The sequence below is a fragment of the Pogona vitticeps genome, chromosome 1 (genome assembly GCF_051106095.1).
Source record: "Pogona vitticeps strain Pit_001003342236 chromosome 1, PviZW2.1, whole genome shotgun sequence".
Classification (NCBI taxonomy): Eukaryota; Metazoa; Chordata; class Lepidosauria; order Squamata; family Agamidae; genus Pogona; species Pogona vitticeps.
The window spans coordinates 323,918,917-323,941,953 of record NC_135783.1 but is presented as its reverse complement, the minus strand read 5'-3'; the positions used below and the strand labels follow the sequence as shown (position 1 = coordinate 323,941,953).

Below are 23,037 nucleotides of genomic sequence, written 5' to 3'. Positions count from 1 at the left end.
CAATTTGTGGTGAATAACTCAGATGTCCGATATCCAATCTTCACCAAAGTTGGCAGGCGTGTTGGGGAAAGACATAGGAAACTCCGTTGTGATTCTGGAGTCTCTAAGTACCTGGGGGGGAGCTTTCTTGGGGAGGTCCTCTTTGTGACTATATAACTCAGGGGTCCATGATCCAATGTTCACCGAACTTTCTGGAGTTATAGAAAAGTGTATGAAGAAGCTCCCCTGCAAATTCAATGTTTCTAGGTCATCGGGGGCCAGTGTTATAGCCATTTAAATTGCAGACAAATCAACAGATTGATTTGTCAATTCATCAAAGAATATTCGTATATTCGTATTCGTTAATCCATTAACCATGATGAATAACAGATCAAAATGAATTGCCATTTTTTTATTTGTCCCCATCTTTACACCTGATACATCTCAGCTACTTGTCATGTTATTCTGGCTAAAAACTGATGTGCCGCTGCATAGCACTCTCTTCACTTTTGCTTCAGCTGCTTGTTCCTGGTATCTATTTGATCTAGTCAAAGTCTGTCTTATTGACACTCCCATCCTGCCCTGCAGATTGCAGCCAATATCCAGTACAGCAGGGAATAGGTGCCCTTAGCACTGTGCTCTGAATCGCAGTCTGAGTCTTTAATTATTGACTCACAAAGGTCTCTTGCCCAGACTGGAGAGATGGCTGAACTAGATGATACATTTAACACTTGATTGAAAGGAAAGGCTCTGTAAGAGATGAAGGCTGTTCATTCTAACACAATAAACATAATGAATTGCTTCAATCTGCATTTTGCAAATCATCTTGCTTTTGTTTTGCAACTGGTCATCTGAAGGCAAATGCAGCTTCATTTGCTTGTTTGATTTCACAGGCACTGTAGCTTTGAAACATTTGTTTAGCTGGAGGAAAAACGCTAAAATCATAAGCTTGCTTGATTTCTTTTCTACCTTTCTCCTCATAGAGGACCCAGGTCACATGTTTTTCTTTATCTGTTACCTGATCCTAAGACATCTTAAGACCCTAAGAAGATTCAGCCAATTGTTTAAAACTTGAAATTCCATTGGTTGGACTTTTAAACCTGAGGCTCTTACAGTTTACATAAGTTATATGGAAACCTGACACTGTTCTTCCTGTTCATGGAAACTGCTTCCTTTTCAAAAGGGTTATTACAGGGTGGATACTGCTGAGCTAGGCAACATATTTGGAAGAAAGCCTGCTTGCCTTCCTTCCCTAACTAGGCTCTTACCATCATCACCATTTTCACAATCTGTTCCTGGAGACTACCTTAACTATCTTGTGATACTCAAATCTGTGTTGAGAAGAATCACAGTGTCTTCCTGGATCACTCTGTAAGTAGTCCCCTTCCAGGCTGATTCCATTATAAGCCTTTCTTCCAAAGTTACTGCATTTCTCAGTAATGGACTTTGTATGCAAAAGAGTAAAATGCACTCTGTGTGTCGTTTTGATGAGCCCAGCTGTCAGTCAGGTCTTATCAAGCACCTTGTACCCTATCCAAGTGCTCACGATGACAGATGTAGCTCCCATTTTAGTGACAGCTCACTCCAAAGACAAAGAGGAATGCAGTAGGAATCTTTCCCTCCCCTTATTAGCTACACAACACTATTTTGCACTAAAGAAAACCCAAGGTGTTAATTAGATGGTTTCAAGAAATAGGGCTGTCATAACAGCTGGGATGTGTTTCTAATTTCTATACTGTCATCCAAACGTGAGCCAAGAAAAGTAAGGCACACATTCTCCCACCTTGCAATGAGCCTCGTCAAAAAGAAAATGAAAATATCTGCTTTGGAATTGTTTTGGCAATGCCTGCAGCTTCCAATCATTTCCCTGCAGGGTATAAATAGCAAATGAAGCAGACATGGTTTTAAAAAGAAAAAGGGGGGGAAGAAAACTAGATCTCTCCTTACTGAGCTATAAAGCCACTGATTCTTCTATGTTCATTCCTAAGCAATAACTTGCTCTAATTTGTATCTTTCATCGAATGCTGTCATTTGAAAAATGTAGCCATTCTGCAAATTAGTGGTGTACAAATAATTCCATTTTGACTTCATTTCGTTTCTTAAAATCCCACCAACAAGCTCCACAGCAGACTGTGATATATGTTCACTTCCTCCCTGCATGCACATTTTTATTTTGTATGCATTTTTCCTAACATACATGATTTTTAAATTCAAACTACCATTGACCAAAGCATATTCATTAGCACTTTTCAATACGAGCATTTTCGGATGTAACAATTTGCTTATATACCATTTGGACAAAAAAAGGTAGGAAAAGGATTTAAAACTCACAATTTCTTCCAGATTATAAAAAAGATACCTTGACTTTTGTTAAAATTCACATAAAACCACAAATTGGCTTTATGTGTGTTGTTCTCCTCCTCCTCCTCTCGATCTTATTAGAGATCTAGTTTCCATTCTTACTGGAAACAAATCTTATTTCTACAAGTGACTTAATTAAAACTGCCAAGTCACTTATGGTTCACTCCACTACTTCAATATATTTAACTGTCTACGCACTGTATAGATTGTATGTAGAGAAGGACACGCACTGAATATGAACCAGAAAAAAACCAAACAACCTTGCTGGTTCATGGTTCAGTTCATGATCCAGTTCAGTGATCCCATTTCACCAAAGCAAGATGAAGTGCCAAACTTTTTTTCTGCCGCCTGGTCATTCCACCTCCACCTCCTCTTTCACCACTGCAGTCTGCTAGTGCCATCTTCAGAGGCAGCGTCAGACTCTTCCCAGGGAAGCCAGACCCACTGCCTATGCACATGTGGTTACCTATCAGCTGGGCTGCGGGCACATGCTTCAGGGCAGCGAGCCCAGATACCTGGAGCTGCTGCTGACTCTGGGTGCGTGCCCACTGCCCAGCTGATCGGTGGCTGCATGCACAGAGGCAACAGGCCTGGCTTCCCTGCCAGGTCTGCCACTGTGTGGCAGCAGCAGAGGAGGCAGGATAGAGGTGGCAGGACCAGGTTCCCCTCCCCACAGCATGAAACAAAAAAAATTAACCAGGAACTGGTTTGTTTTTCAGGAATTTGTGATTAGTCATGAACCATGAACCATTGTGAACCACTGCTTTTCCGGTTTGTGCCAGTCACTACTTGTACGTTCAGAAATAACACAGGAATTAACACTTTATATTCTAATACTATGTTTTCTTAAACAAACATTATCCCAACAGAGCTTTCTATGATGCCATCATTTTCAATCCTTCCAACAAGTTATAAACGTCTTTGTTCTAAACAGTTTTTTCTTCATAATATTTCACTGCTGTTAATTGTTTTGATGTTGAATTATTTCTTTCAGTGGTGTTGTGCTGAATCAGATATTATTATATATTGCTATTGTTTTGCTGTTCTCTTTTATTCTTACATTGTTTTTCAGCTATCTTTTAAAATGCTATAAGGCAGTGGACCCCAACCTTGGGCCTCCAGATGTTCCTGGACTTCAACTCCCAGAAATTCTGGCCACCAGAGGTTGAGGTAAAGGCTTCTGGGAGTTGTAGTCCAAGAATATCTGGAGGCCGAAGGTTGGGGACCACTGCTATAAGGTATTTCGCTGATGTTTTACAAAGATGGCTGCTTTTATTGTGTCTTTATGTTTAGATTTGTATACCAAATCTGAAGGCTTAGTCTGGAAAGGTGGCCTGAAATACGTTAAATAAATAAGATAAATATATTTTTTGACTTCTATAATGTAAGGTTTTCTCTCTTGCAGGAAGATACAGTTATAAGGCAGGGATGCACAGGAGCTCTTTCAGAATTTTCCATTAAAATGCCTTAGACATGCTTTTCAGCCCTTGTCCTATTCACCTTGAAAAGTTGCTTTGGGTAAAAGTCAGGAGCAGCCCAAATCCCTAGATCTTTTCAACTTTGCACACTCTGCAGAGTAACTCTTTCCATCATGTGCAATTGAGAGATTAATGGTACCCAAAACAGTTCACATATAGGGACGTGGTGTCGCTGCGGGCTAAACTGCAGAAGACCAAGCAGTCGTAAGATCGAATCCACGTGACGGAGTGAGCTCCCATCGCTTGTCCCAGCTCCCGCCAACCTAGTGGTTCGAAAGCATGCAAATGCAAGTAGATAAATAGGGACCACCTCGGTGGGAAGGTAACAGCGTTCCGTGTCTAAGTCCATGTGACCACGGAAGATTGTCTTCGGACAAAACGCTGGTGCTATGGCTTGGAAACGGGGATGAGCACCGCCCCCTAGAGTCGAACACGACTGGACAAAAATTGTCAAGGGGAACCTTTAAAACAGTTCACAACTAACAGCTCACACTAATGTGTGGGTCCTATTCATTTTCTTAAAAAAAGTTTAATTTTTATCAAATTTGTCAGGTCTTTCAATGAAACAGGTGACTCCCAATTTGCCTGAGAAGTCCTGCATTAGAAAGATACTCCTCATTCAAAGTGATTAGCCGTGGATTTTAATCTCACAATGCCCATGTTAGATAATGGCTCTCCAGGACTGAAGTACAATAACTTTGTCCATGGAACCCGTCACATTTAACCACTTACAGGTTCAAATCAAATATTCTGTTCTCTGAATATTAACTTCAGTTCTATCTTATGCTAGTTGAAAACAGCATGTAATCCAACACATCCTTCAGCCACCTCACAAAATTTAGAAGACTTCTTTAGGGGGGAGAAAAAGACTCAGAAAGACTGTGGTGGGCATTTCTGCCACATTTGGAGCAAAAAAGATCTAAAGACTTGGGGATTTTAAATTTTTTTTGCCACCACACTTTGTATGAAAAGGTTTTTTGGGGGTTGGGAGAACATGTCCGCAGATGGTTGTGCCCTCCCCACTCCCCCGATTTGCTCCCCATGTTATACTAAAGCATAAAGAACAGAGACAATCCTTGGCATGAGACAGAGGGAGGTTCACCATGAAATTCTGAGCTAAAGCACCAAAAATGTTCCAGAAATGTAAAGAATTTTTTTTAAAAAAAAAAACTTCCAGAAATATAAGCACAGCTTCGTGTCTGATGGACACAGAAGGAGGTAGAGTCATTGATCAATCTCAAAACTATGTAAGATGATCTGCAAACTCTGGGAGATACAAAATGATCATGCTGCGACAATCAAGTATTTTCCAGCACTTAAGGAATTCTCTTCCCTAACAATGCACTTTCTATAAAGCATAGTTTGGTCTGGAAATTTACTACAGAAGGTCTTTTGACAGTCTCAGTCCTTTTGTTTATTCCTCTCACAACTGCTGCTTCTGCTTCCCTTCCCCGCACCCTGGGAGTTGTAGTCTAGATATACATTTGAAAGGTCATACATGCTCTACCTCTGCAGCAAAGCACAATATATGGGGAATGATCTATGCTTTATACATGGTGAGGAAAATGGGCACCACTGTTCTCTCAGGAAATGCTTTGATGCCATGTGTTCCACTTCAGAACCTTGATAATAGATGTTTAGCCCTGGCAAACCCTGTCCCTGGCACAAATGAGGTATTTTTTGCATTTAGATATGTAAAAATTTGTACAGTCGTGCCTCGCTTAACGACTGCATCGCTTAACGAGGAAATCACTATACGATTAAGTTTTTGCAATCGCTTTTGCGATCGCAAAATGATGTTTTAAGTAGTTTTTTTTCATTTAACGATGATTGGTTTCCTGCTTTGGGAACCGATTTTCACTTTATGATGATCAGCAAACAGCTGATTGTCGGGTTTCAAAATGGCCTCCGGCTGAAGAAAATGGCCCCCCGCTGTTTTCTAGGACAGATTCCTTGCTTTACAGGCACCAAAAATGACCACCGTATGAAGGATCTTCGCTGAACGAGCAGGTATTCAGCCCATTGGAACGCATTGAACAGTTTTCAATGTGTTTCATTGGTTTTTTTCATTTCGTTTGATGATGTTTTCGCTCTACAGCGATTTCGCTGGAACGAATTAACGTTGTCAAGCGAGGCACCACTGTATTTATATGTATCCTCTGTGTGCATATCTATATCTATCTCTCTGTGTGTGTGTAATATTACAATTTTATATATATAGTTCATATTGTCTCTCTTCACTGTTGTGATCACAGGACTAAGATTATGCAACGTGCCTTCAAAGTGACTGCACTGTAGGGCTTGTCTTTGCCTTCATTTGTATTTCTTTTATCTGTGCTTTCTGCAAACAATGAAATTTCTTGCAAATATATTTCCTAGCAGGCATGTCCCCCAAAAGCAGCAAATTTCAACAGACTGTTGTAGAATACTAAAGCATGTTCAAACTGTAATTGCATTTGGAAAGCAAACTGGCTTCAGAAACATGCCATACGCTTGTCAAATGGAGCTGAATTTCAAATAGTGATTACTCACAACTAACAGCTTTGGGGCCAACTTGCAGATCATAATACATCTTCTTTCTCTCACAACACACGTTATCAAATATTGTCAAATACATACATTGGAGATTATTCATCATGTAAATAATATCATCTGCATTTGCTCAGTGATCATAACACACATCCACATATTTACCCATTGACAGTTACTTTGATATGGTGTGATCATGCATGCCAAATGTTATTCAATGAATGAGCCCACAAAGAGAAGGATCCAGATATAAAGTCAATCACTTTACATTTTTTTTCTAGTTGAAAGCAATCTAAATGAAACCAATGGATTTGAACAAGCTTGGGCTTACCGTGGCATCTCTAGGTAGAGGATGTCAGTAGCAAGTTTTGAAATGACTCTGTCTCCCTGGAAAGCTGCTTTCTATCACAACATGTGATACTCCTTCAAAAGACTAATATGCTGAATTTCAGGCAGCATAATATGCTCATATTCATATAGTGCAGAAAGGGTTGTACTAGTGTGATTGGACCGGGACTTGGGGGATCCATGTTTAGAGATCCGCATGAACCTCAGTTCAGAGATTCGTGCTAGTTCATCAGTACAGCACCACAGGTGCCGTGCGTTCCCTTCCCCCACCCCACCCCAGTCGACTCACCCACTCACTAGCCAGCATGCGCTGCTCTTTTCTTCCTCTCATCCAGCCACAGCAAGAGTGTCTGCTTCCCTTCTCTACCTCCTCCAGCAGCAGTTCATTCAGATGAGGAGGTGGGGCAGGGATTCCTACAGTGCTGCCTTTTAGGGGTGGGTTCTGGACGATGCAGAGGAGGGAAGGACGCTGCTCCTGCTGTGACTAGACAATTGTGTGAAGAGTAGTAGAAAAGTAATACACAACAGCTTGTGAGTGGGAGAACCATTCATTCATTCATTCATTCATTCATTCATTCATTCATTCATTCATTCATTCATTCATTCATTCATTCATTCATTCATTCATTCATTCATTTATTTTTTAATTTAATTATACAGTGGACCCTCTACTTAAGGAATAAATCCGTATTAGAACAGTGGCTGTAAGTCGAAAAGTCTGTAGGTCGAATCTCCATTGACCTACAATGCATTGAAAACTGATTAATCCTACAACTGGCAGTTTTTATTCTATTTTTGTTCCATTTTGGTTTTTTTCTGGTCTGTAAGTCGATTCTCCGGCTGCAAGTCAAATCTAAATTTGCAGCCAGAGAAGTCTGTAACTCGAAAAGTCTGTAAGTCGAGCCGTCTGTAAGTCGAGGGTCCACTGTATGCCGCCCACACTACCCAAAGGTCCCTGGGTGGCTTACAACATTTAAAATACAATAAAATTTAGAACAATTAAAATACAATTAAATATATATAAAAATTGCCATCAGACCCACAGCTAATATTATTTCAATTAAAAGCCTTCTGGAACAGGAAGGTTTTGACCTGGCGCTGAAATGTCATCAGCGTCGGCGCCAGATGAATCTCATTCGGGAGGGCATTCCATAGTCTGGGGGCAGCTGCCAAAAAGGCCCTTTGTCTACAAGCCGTCCCTCTTACCTCCTTGAGGGACGGCTCTTTCAAAGGGCCCCCTGGCTAGATCTTAACTGCCGGGTAGGCTCATATGGAAGGAGGCGATCCTTCAGGTATCCAGGGCCCAAGCCGTTTAGGGCTTTATATGTCAAAACAAGCACTTTGAATTGGGCCCGGGCAGCAACTGGTAACCAATGTAACTTAAACAGAATCGGCTTGATATATTCCCTGGCGGCTGCACCACTCACCAGCTGCGCAGTTCAATTCTGGACCAGTTGCAGTTGTCGGACCATCTTCAAAGGCAGCCCCACATAAAGCGCACTGCAGTAATCTATGCGGGATGTTACCAGTGCATGTGTAACTGTCATGAGACTCCGCTCGTCCAGGTAGGGCCGTAGCTGGTATAATTTTATGATGTCATAACGTTGTTAGTGAAACAAGTGCCTTCTAGGAATGTAAAGAAATCTCACTCTTTTGGGATTATAGCCAAGATCAGTTGTCTTTCTGTGACAAGATGGCTCTTCAAAAGTTCTCCAAGCCACTCAAGAGATCTCAGCTCCAGCACATGATCTGGATGCAAAATGTTATGGCTGTTGTTCACAATTTTTGAAGTGTGCGCAAAATATAATTTGGGTGAAGCTCCTATTTCTGTGCAAAACTAGTAACTTTTCCTCTTGCAAAGCACACAGAAACAGCAGGACAGAACAGGCTTACTGACCACAAAGACACAAATATCTCTGATAGTTTATTCAACCAGGTAATAGTTACCTCCACTTTCCAACACAGCATAGTTCACAAAAAATGTGTAAATGTTTATTGCAAAAATGTGCAAATTTTCTCCAGGGGGGAAAATGCATCAAACACAGTGCCTCATGCTGAGGACATACATACATACATACATACATACATACATACATACATACATACATACATACATACATACATACATACATACATACATACATACATACATACATACATACATACATACATATATTTTATGCTTTTACTACGTAAAGGTAAATCCAATCACAATTTACACCTCTAGTGCTTTCCCTGTCTATATATTTTCTTTTAAATAAGAATGTGTTACTCTTCTCAGAAAGCTTACTCCATCCACAGCTGGATTACTGTTACAGCCTGCAATCTTATATGTCTCCATACTCAAGTGTGCTTTTAGACTGTATAATAGGTTTCAGGCTGCAGCCATAGTTCAAAGATTTTCCAAGAGTTCATTTGTTTAAATTTGTTCAACCTAAATGGCCTCCAAGGTAGCTTTAAAGATCCATTAAAGTACAATCCAGCATAAAACAATATAATAAAACAAAGGCAGCAATAAAACGACAACATGCAGCTGGATGAAACCAACTGAACAGCAAATATAACATTAGTATTTTAAAGTTTAGTGTTTATTGTCTTGACCTCCATGGAATGGATGAATAAAGTCTTTGGCTTGGGTCCAATGAACCATGAGCATGTGGAGAAAATGCATTAGTGATGTTCTGTGAGATCTTGTGCATGAGTTAGCAGAACAATACAATGAACTATAACAATGAATGAAGGGTTATGTGTTTCAACTGCCTAAGAAACGGTGAATGAGGAAACTAGTCTTGGAACTTGAATGGGACCTTTAATGCTCTTGGGAATTAGCTTATCTTAAAACTAGTGCTTCCAGAAATGGACAAACTACCCTAGATTTAGTGTCACTTTTCCTACACACTAAGGCAAAGGGTCCTTTTGTACGCTGGCAAGGCTTTCCATGAGTGCACAAATAGACAAACTGATACCCCCCAGATACTTTCGATGTTTGCCCATAAACCTCAACTAGCACTACCAATGATAAGAGATTATGAGAGATTTAGTCTATAATGTCTACATTGCATCAGGTTGCCTATACTGACACTACTGGGATGACATCTTTGAAACCAACACTCTGTTCTGATCTGTTCATATGTAATTTATTTGAAGAATGTCAACATTGGGATTGTGCGTACATCCAGGGCGTGTGAGTAAAAGCCTGGCTCTTTATTGGCCAAGGCAAGATAGCTGACTCTGTTTTATTGTTTTATGGCTTTTTTTAGTTTTGACATTATGTCTATCTCAATTATGTTACTGTTTTAACTTTTTTTGCATAGTTATACATAAGTAGAAAGGGTGATTGTAAATGTGGCAATAAACAAATAAACAGAATAAAACAATAATCACTGCCTAATCATGAGGGAATGGAGATACTCTGCTATTGTTATAGCATAGAGTGAGGACCCATTACAGATTGCTGCCTTGTTTTGGCGAAGGGGCTTGAGTAATTCAGAGAAGCTATGGGCTATGTCATACAGGGCCACACAAGATGGGCAGGTCATAGTGGAGAGTTCTGACTAAATGCAATCTTTCTGGGGCATGAACTGGCAAGCCACTCCAATATCCTTGCCAAGAAAACCCCATGAACAAAAACAAAAGGCCAAAAGATATGACACTGGAAGTTGAGCCCCTCAGGTCGGAAGGCGTCCAACATGCTACTGAGGAACAGTGGAGGACAAGTACAAGTAGCTCCAGAGGTAATGAAGTGGATGGGCCAAAGCCGAAAGGGCGCTCAGCTGTGGACATGCCTGGAAGTGAAAGGAAAGTCCGATGCTGCAAAGAAAAATACTGCATAGGAACCTGGAATGTAAGATCTAAGAACCTTGGTAAGCTGGATGCGGTCAAACAGGAGATGGCAAGAATCAACATGGACATCCTGGGTGTCAGTGAACTAAAATGAACATAAATTGGCAAATTCAATTCAGACAATTATCATATCTACTCTTGTGGGCAAGAAGCCCGTAGAAGAAATGGAGTAGCCCTCTGAGTCAACAAAAAAGTGGGTAAAGCTGTACTGGGATACAATCTCAAAAATGGTAGAATGATTTCAATACGAATCCAAGGCAGACCTTTCAACATCACAGTAATCAAAGTTTATGCATCAACCACTGATGCTGAAGAGGCTGAAATTGACCAATTCTATGAAGACTTAAAACACCTTCTAGAACTGACACCAAGAAAGATGTTCTTCTCATTATAGGGGACTGGAATGCTAAAGAGATAAAAGGAACAATGGGTAAGTTTGCCCTTGGAGTTCAAAATGAAGCAGGGCAAAGGCTAATAGAGTTTTGTCAAGAGAACAAGCAGGTCTGAATCACAAACACTCTTTTCCAATAACACAAGAGTCGACTCTACACATGGACATCACCAGATGGGCAATACCGAAATCAAATTGATTATGTTCTCCGCAGCCACAGATGGAGAAGCTCTATACAGTCAGCAGAAGCAAGACTTGGAGTTGATTGTGGCTCTGATCATCAGCTTCTTATAGCAAAATCCAAGCTTAAACTGAAGAAAGTAGGAAAAACTACTGGTTTTCATGGAAGTGAAAGCATGAGAAGAGAAGACTCCCTGGAAAAGAACCTGATGTGGAGAAAGTGTGAAGGCAAGAGGAGAAAGGAACAATAGAGGATGAGATGGTTGGACAGTGTCCTCGAAGCGACCAACATGAATTTGACCCATCTCCAGGAGGCAGTGGAAGATAGGAGGGCCTGGTGTGCTCTGGTCCATGGGGTCATGAAGAGCTGGAAACGACTTAACGACTAAACAACAACAGGGGTGAGGAATGCTAAAAATTGCATTCCAATATCCGGAGGGGCACACTTTGCCCCATGTTACTACACAGTATTATATGGTGAATGCAGAACCATGCGTATGGGCTGTGCAACACTAACTGGAACCAATGGTGTCATCAGGCCGGGCTGCTGGCATACATTTGTGAAGGTCACTGAGTAACATCGGTTCTCTTGGCAACTCACAGAATAAAGATGTATACAAAAAGATTGAGGTTCATCTCCTTGCTGTCCAGCATATAATCTCGAATCTTGATCATTACAAACCATAATGTTATAACAATGACATTGTCTATGACTTGGGTGATCACTTTCCCCCCCCCTCCATAAAAGACATTAATTTTGAAAGAAAATGTAAGAAAAGACAATTAAGAACTGAAAGTAGATACTCTCAAATTCCTTCAGAGTATTTTTTTTTTAAATTCAGTGATTTGCAGTCAGCAGATGAAAATGTCACTGGAGACCCATAACAAGCAATGAGTAAATAAGAAGCCAATTTTCTTCTCCGAAAATTATTTTCTACTACCGGAAAAAAGTACCTTGTAATTGCTAGCCAAGACATGTGGATCTTTCTCTCTTGACAGTTAAAGGCTAATTAGAGTGACAAATCTTTGCTGTGTTCTATCACAAGGCTTGTCTGGAAAGGAAGTTCTCTTGGAGCAATAGCTTATGGGAAAGTTCGGACAAAAATTCTGTGGCTCCCAAGCGGAAAACAGCACAGCTATGCTGCTATTTAGACCACTAATAAAACAGTTTGTGCCCGAGATATCTTTGGTTCTCCTTTGGTTGTCAGGAGTTTAGACATGAAAGGCTGTGTGTTGCGTTATTTTGAGGGGACAGCACATTTACACGTTATACAAGCTGTATACTCATTGCTTGACATTGTAGCCAAGTGTCATTTCTTCAGTGTTGTCACATGAAAAGATATACTAAAATATTTACGAAATGTGAGGGGGTGTACTCACTTCTGTGATAAGTACAACACTTTCCTGTCGCCGTTTGATATTCACCAATAGTGGTGAGAAATGAAGTTTACGGTACATGAGGAGTTGGTGCTGCCTCCAGATTCCCTTTGCTACATACCTGGAGAAGAAGGGGAGCATTCTCCCTCTCCAGTAACAAGGAGGCGGGCATGTGCGTGATGCAAGGGCACCTTAGCTGTGCTAGTGTTTGGGTTGGGACGGGAGGCCTTAAAAGGTGTGCCCCACACCAACGCAGGCCTCTTTGGTTCTGTGCTGCCAGATGGACAGTTGTCTGGGATCAGCAACTGCGCATTGTGGGAGGTGCAGAGTGCATCATCATCATTCCATGGTTTGTGGCCTGGTAGGGACCTGGGAACGAAGCTGCAGCCTCTTAGGATGCTTCCCTTATGGCCAGTTTAGTCGCAGTGGGCATGTGAGAGGTGGTGATGAGAGGCAGCTTTGATCCTCAGAGGATTGAGTCATTGGTGGCAACCAGGAGGCCAGGGAGCCCAGTGCTGGTAGGGGAGGCTTCAGATCTGGTTGTGGTAGCTGGGTAGAGTTGAGCCGTGGCTCACATCAGAGCTGGCACAAGCTGCAGCTTGGCCTCTACCCGCACAGTGGGCAGCCCAGCAGATACACAGCACACCTGCTTTTACAGTCCTGGGTTGGCCGAGGATTGGCTTGTGTGGGCCCCAGCACCCATGGTTGGTGACTTCCAGGTCCCTGATTTTCTTCAATTGTGGTAGTGGTTGGCAGTGAGGGGGGGGTATAGTGCTGAGTTGTGACCCCTGGCAGTCTGGGTGGCTTGTGGCCTGCCCTGTGATGCAGCCTCCTCCTGCCTGTGGAGCCTGTTCAAAGGTAGGCACAATCTGCCTCCAACTCACAGTACATTGGCTATACTGTAATGTGAAAGTTTTAAGGAAGGGAGAGGAACTGAGTTTTGTTTTGGTCCTTCAGTATATGATCTGAATATATGAAATTTCAGCCAGTCCAGTTTCTGTGCAGTGATAGTTCCCATTCATTTGGTTGTCTAGTTGTCTAGTATTTTAATTTTTCTTTGGGATATTCTAAAATCAATAGAGACCTTGCATTTGTTTTGGTGGTATTTTTGGTGAGACAACATTTGGCAAGCAGAGTACATTTTCATGAAATTATTTTAATATTTGGTTCAGCTCAAAGAAAATAAATAATGTATGTTGTATCAGCTGATTGGGTAGCTGAAACATCAAAGACATAAATATTTTTTTAAAAAATCGTGAGAAAGAGTTAATTTTTCCTCCCTGAAAATATACTTTGAAGTGCTGAGGAAGTGGGCTTGAGAAGCTACTGTGTTATTAACTCCAGCTCTGACTAATTAGACAAAATATTTGGGCAAAGTTGAAAACCATCAGCGGCAGAAACAATGCCTCTGTCACATATGGGCTCGTCTTTATCAAGCAGCAGCCTGCACTCCAGCGCATTCCAGAATCAGAAGTAGAAGCATTTAAGTGCAGGATAGCCATATGCCTCTGTGCTCAAAGCCCAGCAGTCAGGCAAAGTGGAATTCCCAAAGAGGATATTGTTAAGAGGAGAGAATCTGGTGTGTCAGGGGTCCCTGGGGTCTATGAGAGTAATTTAATACAACACATGCCATTTCCAAACAGACCAAAGCTTGAACATGGAGCACACCCATGTGCGAGGAGGTCAAAGCAGTGCTTTTACACAGGGTCAGCAGGCAGTTCTGTTAGTCAGTCTGAGGCAGGCACACTTCATTAAATTGTCTGGAGCAAACACAAAATCCCATGTAGGTAAAACAATGTTTTTAAACTACATGAATTTCTCTTGATGTCAGCCCTAAAGGCTTTCCTGTGGCAAAGAACTCCACATCACTCAGAAAAAAAGCATTCAGACCTGAAGCTGCACATAAGAATACAGTGGCTTATTGGAATTAAGTGTATTTTCCTCCACTTAACTTAAACCATGGCCTATTCACAGACTCATCAAAAACACAAAGAAATGCATTCACTAAACCATAGAATCATACTGTGTTTCCCCGAAAAGAAGACAGAGTCTTATACTAATTTTTTTTCCCAAAAATGCATTAGGGCTTATTTTCAGGGGATGTTTTATTTTTTTTTTTCATGTACAACAATCTACATTTATTCAAATACAGGCATGTCATTTTCTTCTGGTTGCTCCGCAATGGTGGAGGGCGGGGTTTCACTTAACTGTGGCTTATTTTGGGGGTAGGCGTTATATTACGAGCATCTTGAAAAATCATACTAGGGCTTATTTTCAGGTTAGATCTTATTTTCGGGGAAACAGGGTATTTGCTGACATTTTTCATTATTGCTAAAGGATAAAGTGAGTACTGTTTTAATAAAACAATGTCTAAAATGATTTCAATTAAAAATACGAAATATATATTTAAAATGCTGACCAAAATGCTGTTGCTTAGCATAGTAAATCACACTGGAAAGGGCCACTTGAATCAACAGGGATTTAATGAGTCAACACTTTTGTAAGTCACATTGATTAAAATCAACCTACTCTAACTGCAGCTTACTTTAGTATAATAAATTGCAGTAAGAGTAGGGGATTGACTCACTAAATCTTCACTGATTCCATGGGCCTCTAGTGTGATTTACCTATGCTAAACAACAGCTTTTTGGCCAATATCACCATAAGGTCAGACAAGGAGGCCTTAGTTACATCCCCCTTGGATATATCTAACAAAGGTGGGGCTGCCTTTGAAGACGGTTCAAGATAAAGTGGTGCCTCGCTTAACGCTGTTCATTTGTTCCAGGAAAATTGCTGTAGAGCAAAAACGTCGTAAAGCGAAAATAAAAAACCCATTGAAATGCATTAAACCCCAGTTAATGTGTTCCAATGGGCTAAAAACTCACCATCCAGCAAAGATCCTCCATACGGCGGCCATTTTTTGTCCCTGTATAGCGAGGAATCTGTCCCTAAGCACAGCGGGGAGCCATTTTGAGCACCCGGTGGCCATTTTGAAAACCCAACGATCAGCTGTTTTGATCGTCGTAAAGCGAAGAATTGGTACCCGAAGCAGGGAACAGATCTTCACAAAGCAAAAAAAAAACCATTTAAAACATCGTTTTGTGATCACAATTGTGATCGCAAAAACATTGTCATGAAGCGGATTCATCGTAATGCGGGGTAATTGTTAAGGGGGGGGCACGACTTTATCTCTAACAAAGTTGGGGCTGCCTTTGAAGACGGTTCAAAAACATCAGATGGTTCAAACTGCAGCTGCCAGACTACTGACTGGGCCACTTACAGGGAGCATATAATGGCCCTGTTACAGTCCATTTCTGGGCCCAACTCAAAGTACCAGTTATTGCCTACAAAACCCTATACGGTTTGGGTCCAGGCTGTTTGAAGCACCATGTCTTCCCGTACAAGCCTTCCCAGTCCTTTAGATCATCAGAGGAGGCCCACCTCTCGATCCCATGGTCATTGCAGGCATGTTTGATGAGGACACAAGAGAAGACCTTCCTGATGGCTGCTCCCAGGTTGGGAGTCTCCTTTTAACCCTTCCATCAAGAGTTGAACTGACTCTTCAGGCTTGTTTTTAATAACCATAACTGAGTCACTGAATATTTATTTATTTATTTATTTGTTTATTTGTTTATTTATTTATTTATTTATTTATTTATTTATTTATACTGATTTTTTTTAGCTGAATGAATTTTTTTAAATGTTTAAATTAGTATACTAATTACTATTACAGCTTAATAATTTTTAATTTATAATGCATTGTGCTTTTAATATATAATAATATAATATAATCTTTTGACCAAACTCCGGGAGGCAGTGGATGATCGGACAGCCTGGCGTGCTCTGTTCCATGGGGTCATGAAGAGTCGGACACGACTTAACAACTAAACAACAACAACAAATAATGTAATCTTAGAACTGTAGAGGTGATATGGACTGTATGGATCATTGAGTCCAGCCCTTGTCAAGGAAGCACAATGGGGAATTGAACGTCTAACACTTTTAATTCTGTGAGCTGGTGATTTAATGTTCTGGCCTTGAATAAATTTCATGCAGGTAACAATATTTCACATCTGCTTATTGTGCCCTATCCATCTTTGCATTGAACAGGGAGGCCTGAAGGGACCCCTTAAACATGCTGATAAATTAGGATTCCTAGATAGGTGGAAGAGTTTGTGGCCTGAACCATCTACCTCTCAATGGTATTGGAGGACATCTACAGAAAAGTGCCATTTTACAGGCCCACTTGCATTGGTGAGCACTCCTGCTGCTTCTGAGGCTCTCATTAGATGGAGCTCTGTGTAGTCATTTGTGATGGGCTCTTCCATGGTGCTTGGAATCAATACCACCCAAGTATTCCTCTTGGTAGTTCCTGAGCCAGCACATAGTATAGCTTATGCAGCTGATTTAAACAAATCTGTTGGGTGAGTGCAAAGAAGGGAGAGTCATCTTGTGCTGTGACAGCAATAAACTGACCTGCTCTTGAGAAACCGTAAGTTCTAATGGAGGAGCATATTGACTTTTATCTTCCTTTCCGAGGGGAAGAGTAAAGTGTTAAGAATTATTGCTTTAATATCAGCCAAGATCACACCATTTGAAATAATGTGCGTGCATCCAGGAAACCTTTACTCTAACCATGTTTTCAGAGACCAGTTTACACTTTATTAAATCACCCTGATGCTTTTTCAAGAATGCAATGGCTTCCTAAAGGTCAGCTAGCTACCATGTAGGTTCCATCAAAAACCTTCTGAGCAAAATCTGTATTGGACTGTTTCACTAAACAGGATTATCTGCTGATACTTTAGTTGACACTGCCCTAATCAGAAGCAGGTTAATAACAGTTTAATAATCTCTGATTAAATCACAAACTGAAAGAAATACCCATCCCATGGTCCTGTATTTTTCCAGGCCAAGTAGGGACAGCAGTCCAAGTAATACAATGAAGGAGGAATTCCAAATTCTTCACAATCATACATAATCCAAATTAAATGTGAGTGACTCTGCTTGAAGCCCTTATGTAATGCAGCATCATTTGAGGCTAATAATAATTTGAACTGATTCACAGGCATCTGGGTTTTCAGTATGCAAAAGAGGGAGAACCGAGATGAGCACAGTGGTTTAAATTCTGAAATGCAGGCACTCATCATGATAGTGCTTCTAGTTGTGACTCCAAAGAAAGTCCAAATATACAGCTTTGTTTGCCCATACCTATTACATATGTGTATTACTGTTTGTGTACACACAGAGGCATGCACAATCACACACATAACCTCAAGGTTATACATTTTTGCTGAGAAAATGCTATTACGGATTTTTGGTAAAATTAGCAGAATTATTTGGAAGTACTCATACTCAGCAGTTACCTCCTCCTCTGTGGCTGTTTAAAGCCAATGTTACATAGCTGGAGCAAAAGGGATAAAAAGGTTTTTATGCAGCCTTTCCTAAGATCAAAAGCAAGGTTTAGTTTGTACTACTCTCAGACATCTTACATACATAGAAATGCATTAGGTTCAACCTGAGTTCAAGAAGTTAGCCTACTGTCCTTCTGGCAAGGCATCTCTGCAGAAGAAACAACATCCAGAAGCTTCAATGTGTACCTCCTTACTAGATTCAAAACAGGTAAGGAGTGAGTAGATAGAAGAGTGAGAACAGCCATGCATGCTAGAGAATGCCTAAGCTAAGATAGCCAGTCCCCATTAGCTATCTGGTTTAACCCTTCCCTCCCTAGAACTATTACATGCATGGTTATAATATATCACACAAATTTATCTCTCCACAGCACACAAGCTAAAGTAAAGATTGAAGCTGAACCCAGAGGATGAAGGGAAGACTTCAAAGTGGTCATATTGATCAGATAGGCAGGATATCAATCAATCAATCAATCAATCAATCAATCAATCAATCAATCAATCAATAAGGAAAGCTGTTTATACTGTCATTCCTGTTTATAAAAAAATCCAGTAGGTCTCGACCCTGCAAGTCCTTATTTTGCTACATTACTGGAGAAGCCAACAGGAAAAGGATGGGTGGTGGTAACCAGCTTTTTATGGCAGGTGGGGGGGCACCCTTTCAGTTATTTTGAAGAGTCTTATTATTAGTTGACATAACAGCCAAGTGAAACTGTGTAAGACCATTAAAAGTTTTTAAAGGCTCACCTATACATAATGCTCATTATGAAACACCCTTCGACCTCTTTGATAGTCTATTCAAGTCATATCAGCAATTATTTGCAGACAATTTTCACTTGCACTTGTACAAGAACAAAATTACATTTGATGGGTAGATTATTTTGGATACAATAATTAGAGATAGTAGGTCCATCACCTACGTTTGAGACCTTTGCCCCATTTATTTAATAAAAGCTGTCAAAGCAGTGTTGGCCAAGTGGGTTAATGATGTAGTTAATGCCCCTCTTCAACAAGGCATGATGCCACTGGCCTCAAGGAAGCAAAGGTAAGACTACTTTTAAAATGATCCTCGGTGGACCAAATGTTATTAGAATATTATCAGCCAGTCTTGAATGTTGTGTCTTTTGAGCAAAGTGTTGAAACAAGTGATACTTCTCAGCTCCGTGTTTTCTTTGCTGAAACATATTTTCTAATCCCATTACAATTTGCTTTCTGCTGTGGCTATGAAACTAACAAAAACATCTAACAAGGAAAAGGTGGAAATAGATGGTTTGAAATACATTTTACAACTACAATTATTTAAAGATTTACTTCAGTCTTGGCTAGCTCTTGAGGTCTTAATGAAACTCTAGTCAAAAAAAAGCATGCTTCCATAACAATAAGTGCTGTCAGACATTACAAAAGCATTCAAGTGAATAACACTTGAATGTTTAAAGCAGCCAGCTGACAAATTCCTAGCTTAATGTTAGTTTGTTCAAAACTTGGATGAAAGACAGCTCACCTTGAACACCACCATTTGCTCTATTAAAAACATTACCAACAAAAAGAGAAACAACTGTAAGAAGCAATCATCTACATTGCCAATTGCCATCAATCGTTTTTTTAGAATTCACCACACTAGTGATTCCCATATCAAATTATAAAATTCAAAACCAGTTCTTCACACAGAGATTAGCATTACTAACATAAAGTGCATTCCCCATAGTATTACAGACATTTTCGGCCCTATTATACAAGAAAGAGATAGATAGATAGATAGATAGATAGATAGATAGATAGATAGATAGATAGATAGATAGATAGATAGATAGATAGATAGATAGATAGATAGATAGATAGATAGATAGAGAACAAGTACTTCTACTATATCTAAGATAACTCACGTTCAGTGTGGAATCATTAGGCAAACACAAATTTGCCACAGAATTTGATGTGAAAACATATCCGAGAAAATGAAATCTGATTAGGTACAAATCAACTGACTGACCTGAATGGTGGGTGTGGAACGGTTTTTTCGGGTCGTGGTAGTGGCCATAGTAGTGGTGGTCTCCATAACAGTGGTGGACATCTCTGGTGGCATGGAGGTTGTGGGTGCTGTTCCCAAGATGGAGGGCACTTCTCCAACCAGACGGACACTTCCATTTATCTTGATGTTGGGGTTGTTCTCTGCAGCCATGTTCAGTACTTTCAAGCCATTGTAGTAGAGACCGGACAGCTGACCTTGGAAGAGACGTCCTCTGTCTTTTCCTCCAATGGCTATTTGCGCCTGGGTGTTGAAGATCGTTAACTGTCGTCCTAAGTGGAGGGGTGAAAGATATTATTGCCAGGAATATTTCTCCTTTTCCAAGCCCCCTTTATCCCGAGTCTGCTGAAATGAACTGAAGATCAGAAAAAGTTTCCTGATGGTGGTGGTGGTAATGGCAACTGTGGTGGGTTGAATGGCAGAAATGCAATACTATCAATAGCTGCCCTGATGTGTTACAAATCATGATACATCCCAACAACAAAGCATGGATCCAGATCTTCTTGATAAACATAAGAAAATTCAGGATAACTTTTTCCAACCTTTGATCTCATTCCAGATCTCTGATCTGACTTATTGCAAGTGATATATTAATAGGGGAACTTGGGAGAATTTTGAACCTGTCCCAGCCACTAATATGCCCTTAGTTTTTGCTTACTCCAGAATGTAAAAAAAAGAAAAACCTGGATCCTCAAATGGATATAGCATAGATTCAGCCCTGGTCTATGATTTGGCAAAAGATGGAAAACACAGATATGTGCTAAGAGATGAAAGTATGCATGGTTCCTTGTAACTTGTAATAGCTACATTTAAGGATGTAGAAGACAGAAACTAGTTTTGAATAAAGCTTTAATTTAATGCAGCTTTTGGATTCTCCTTGCTGTGAAAGAGAAAGTATATTTCAATACTGAGTTAGTGCATTCAAATAAGCTTATAATATTGAGCCTCATTTTCAAATGACAACTGTATTTGTTATCTACTATACAGTTTTATACTGAAGGTGGGAGATCACATGGTCAGACATTCTGCCATTCAAAACAATTCCTTCCATAGAAAAATGTAAAATTTGGAGAAAAGGTTTCTAGTTGTCTCCTTGATATGTGAGCATGTCTCTACTTGCAGTAGGCCTCAGTCAATGAGGAAGGGTTTTACCTGATTTTATTTTTGGAGGGCTACTTTGAGAAGGGGACAGAAGATACTGTACTAAGTCAAAGCTCCACTGAAGCCCCAGAGTAAACTGCCAGAAATTCTCACAGTATACATTCACAATTGTTTTAAACATCTATCTTCCCCTAAATTGTGGAGGAATGATACACTGGAAGGGGGGAAATATGGGGAAAATATGTCCAGTTGCTAACAACAAGCTATACACTATAGAATATGGTGAATGTAACTGAATTCATTGAGACCAAAATTATATGTTCAGAATATTTTTAAGGAAATCAGGGAGGATGTATTTCTGGCCAGAAGACCCCACAAATAATAGTTAATTCTTCTTTCCACATACAACTCAAGAGTGAGTTCACACCATCAACATAAGGGACAATGCATACATTTGATAGACATTTCTACTTACTCTCTTACCCCTCTCCCATCGTCAGGAAATTGTAGGAAATTATCAGTGATGATGGAGAAATACAATCCATGGAAAGAGCATTTCCACATACTGAGTTAATCAAATGATAGTTGCAATTTTGGGGTGATAAACCTGATATGTGAACTCACTCTACCTTTATTCTATACAATTTGTCAGTAAAAGGACATAGAGTGTGCTGAATCAGGTAAATGCTGAACAAAGAACCATACTGGCTACATTTTATAAAGCAAAGCAAAGTTCATCAATATTAGTTCATTCAATCGTTCAGTTCAGTTTTCTCCCCTCCCCCCCCACATTCCCATTCAGTCTATTCACACTCACCACTTTCTTTAGTCCACTCTGCTGAATGCCACCATGTACAAAGCCAAAGCCTAATCCCCCCCATCCATTCCCTCATAGCCAGTGGTTAAAGCAGATCAGAATAGGAGGGGGAGCTCACCAAATTTTGTCGTCGTGGCAGGTCTCGACGCCAAGTGGTGATGCGGTGTTGCATCATCTAATGGTGACAGGATGGATCATGGGGAAGAGAATGGGGACAAGAGAAGAAATGTATCTGAAAGGTGTTCCTATTCCCCAAGGAGGACCCTAGCTAACCAAGCAAAGGAGATGTGCATGTGAAATGCTTAGAGTATGAGACAGTGCAGTGCATATCCCCTACATATGCCCCACTGCCGTTACTGTAAATAAAAATATCTAGACTTGAGCAAGATGGTTTAGTGTACAGATGTAAAAATGCCAACTTAAAAAAAATGAAAGGTTCAGGGTATTTTGCCTTTGGAAGGCAATGGAATTTGCATTTTTGATATCTTTTTTTATTTTCTGTCTCCTTTCATGCTTACCCTTTCCTGACCATATGGGACTTTTAACATGTAGCTCTAGTGCTGACACATTACCGTTATCTATGTATGGGAGGACAGCAATTTTTGCAGGGCTCAATTATTTTATATAAAAATAATTGCAATAGTGGTAATCTCTCTAATCAGCCATTATTAGATAGTAGAGATGATTGTAATAACATGGCTCTGCTCACAGCAATTTCTTTTGAGTAATGAAATGATAGCTCTAGTTATCGTTTGGAAAACTATGGCGGCTCTCATTAAAACTGGCAATACTATTCAGTTTATAGGCACTTTCGTTTAAGAGTACCATATTGCATTTCTACCCTCAAAACTAATTTTTATATCCCTTCTATACCACTTTCATGGAGTGACATCAACTGAGACAATGGCATCTGAGGCAGATATTTTTTTACCTGGCTGTGACTTTTCCTAGTAAGAAAAAGTTATTTCCTTGGACTTTTTCCAGAGTTGCCATGGAATTCCATATAAAGGAGCACTTTCCAGACTTGTGAATTTCTGAAAAAAGTAACTTCCCCCTCAAAGAGCTGCAAAAGACAACCTTTGGGGAAGGGAGACTATTTCAAAGAGCTCTTAATTCCCTGGGCAGCTCAGATTTACACAGCTTGACAATGCCCAGTCAACATTTATAACTTGTGTAAGCTTCTCCATTGCCACATGCTCTCC

General features: G+C 40.3%; 1 protein-coding gene across 9 annotated transcripts in view; it reads right to left on the bottom strand.

The window, feature by feature from the left end:
* NRXN3 (neurexin 3) overlaps positions 1 to 23,037 on the bottom strand; it is a 1,709,419-nt gene that overhangs the window by 131,371 nt on the left and 1,555,011 nt on the right. For 6 of the 9 annotated variants that reach the window (XM_020794338.3, XM_078393311.1, XM_020794339.3 and 3 more), the window contains one exon: positions 19,882 to 20,189. In XM_020794338.3, the coding sequence (XP_020649997.3) occupies positions 19,882 to 20,189 (308 nt within the window). Of the gene's footprint in view, positions 1 to 19,881; positions 20,190 to 21,953; positions 22,011 to 23,037 lie in introns of all 9 variants that reach the window. The other 3 variants (XM_078393277.1, XM_078393271.1, XM_078393299.1) reach the window with 1 other exon arrangement.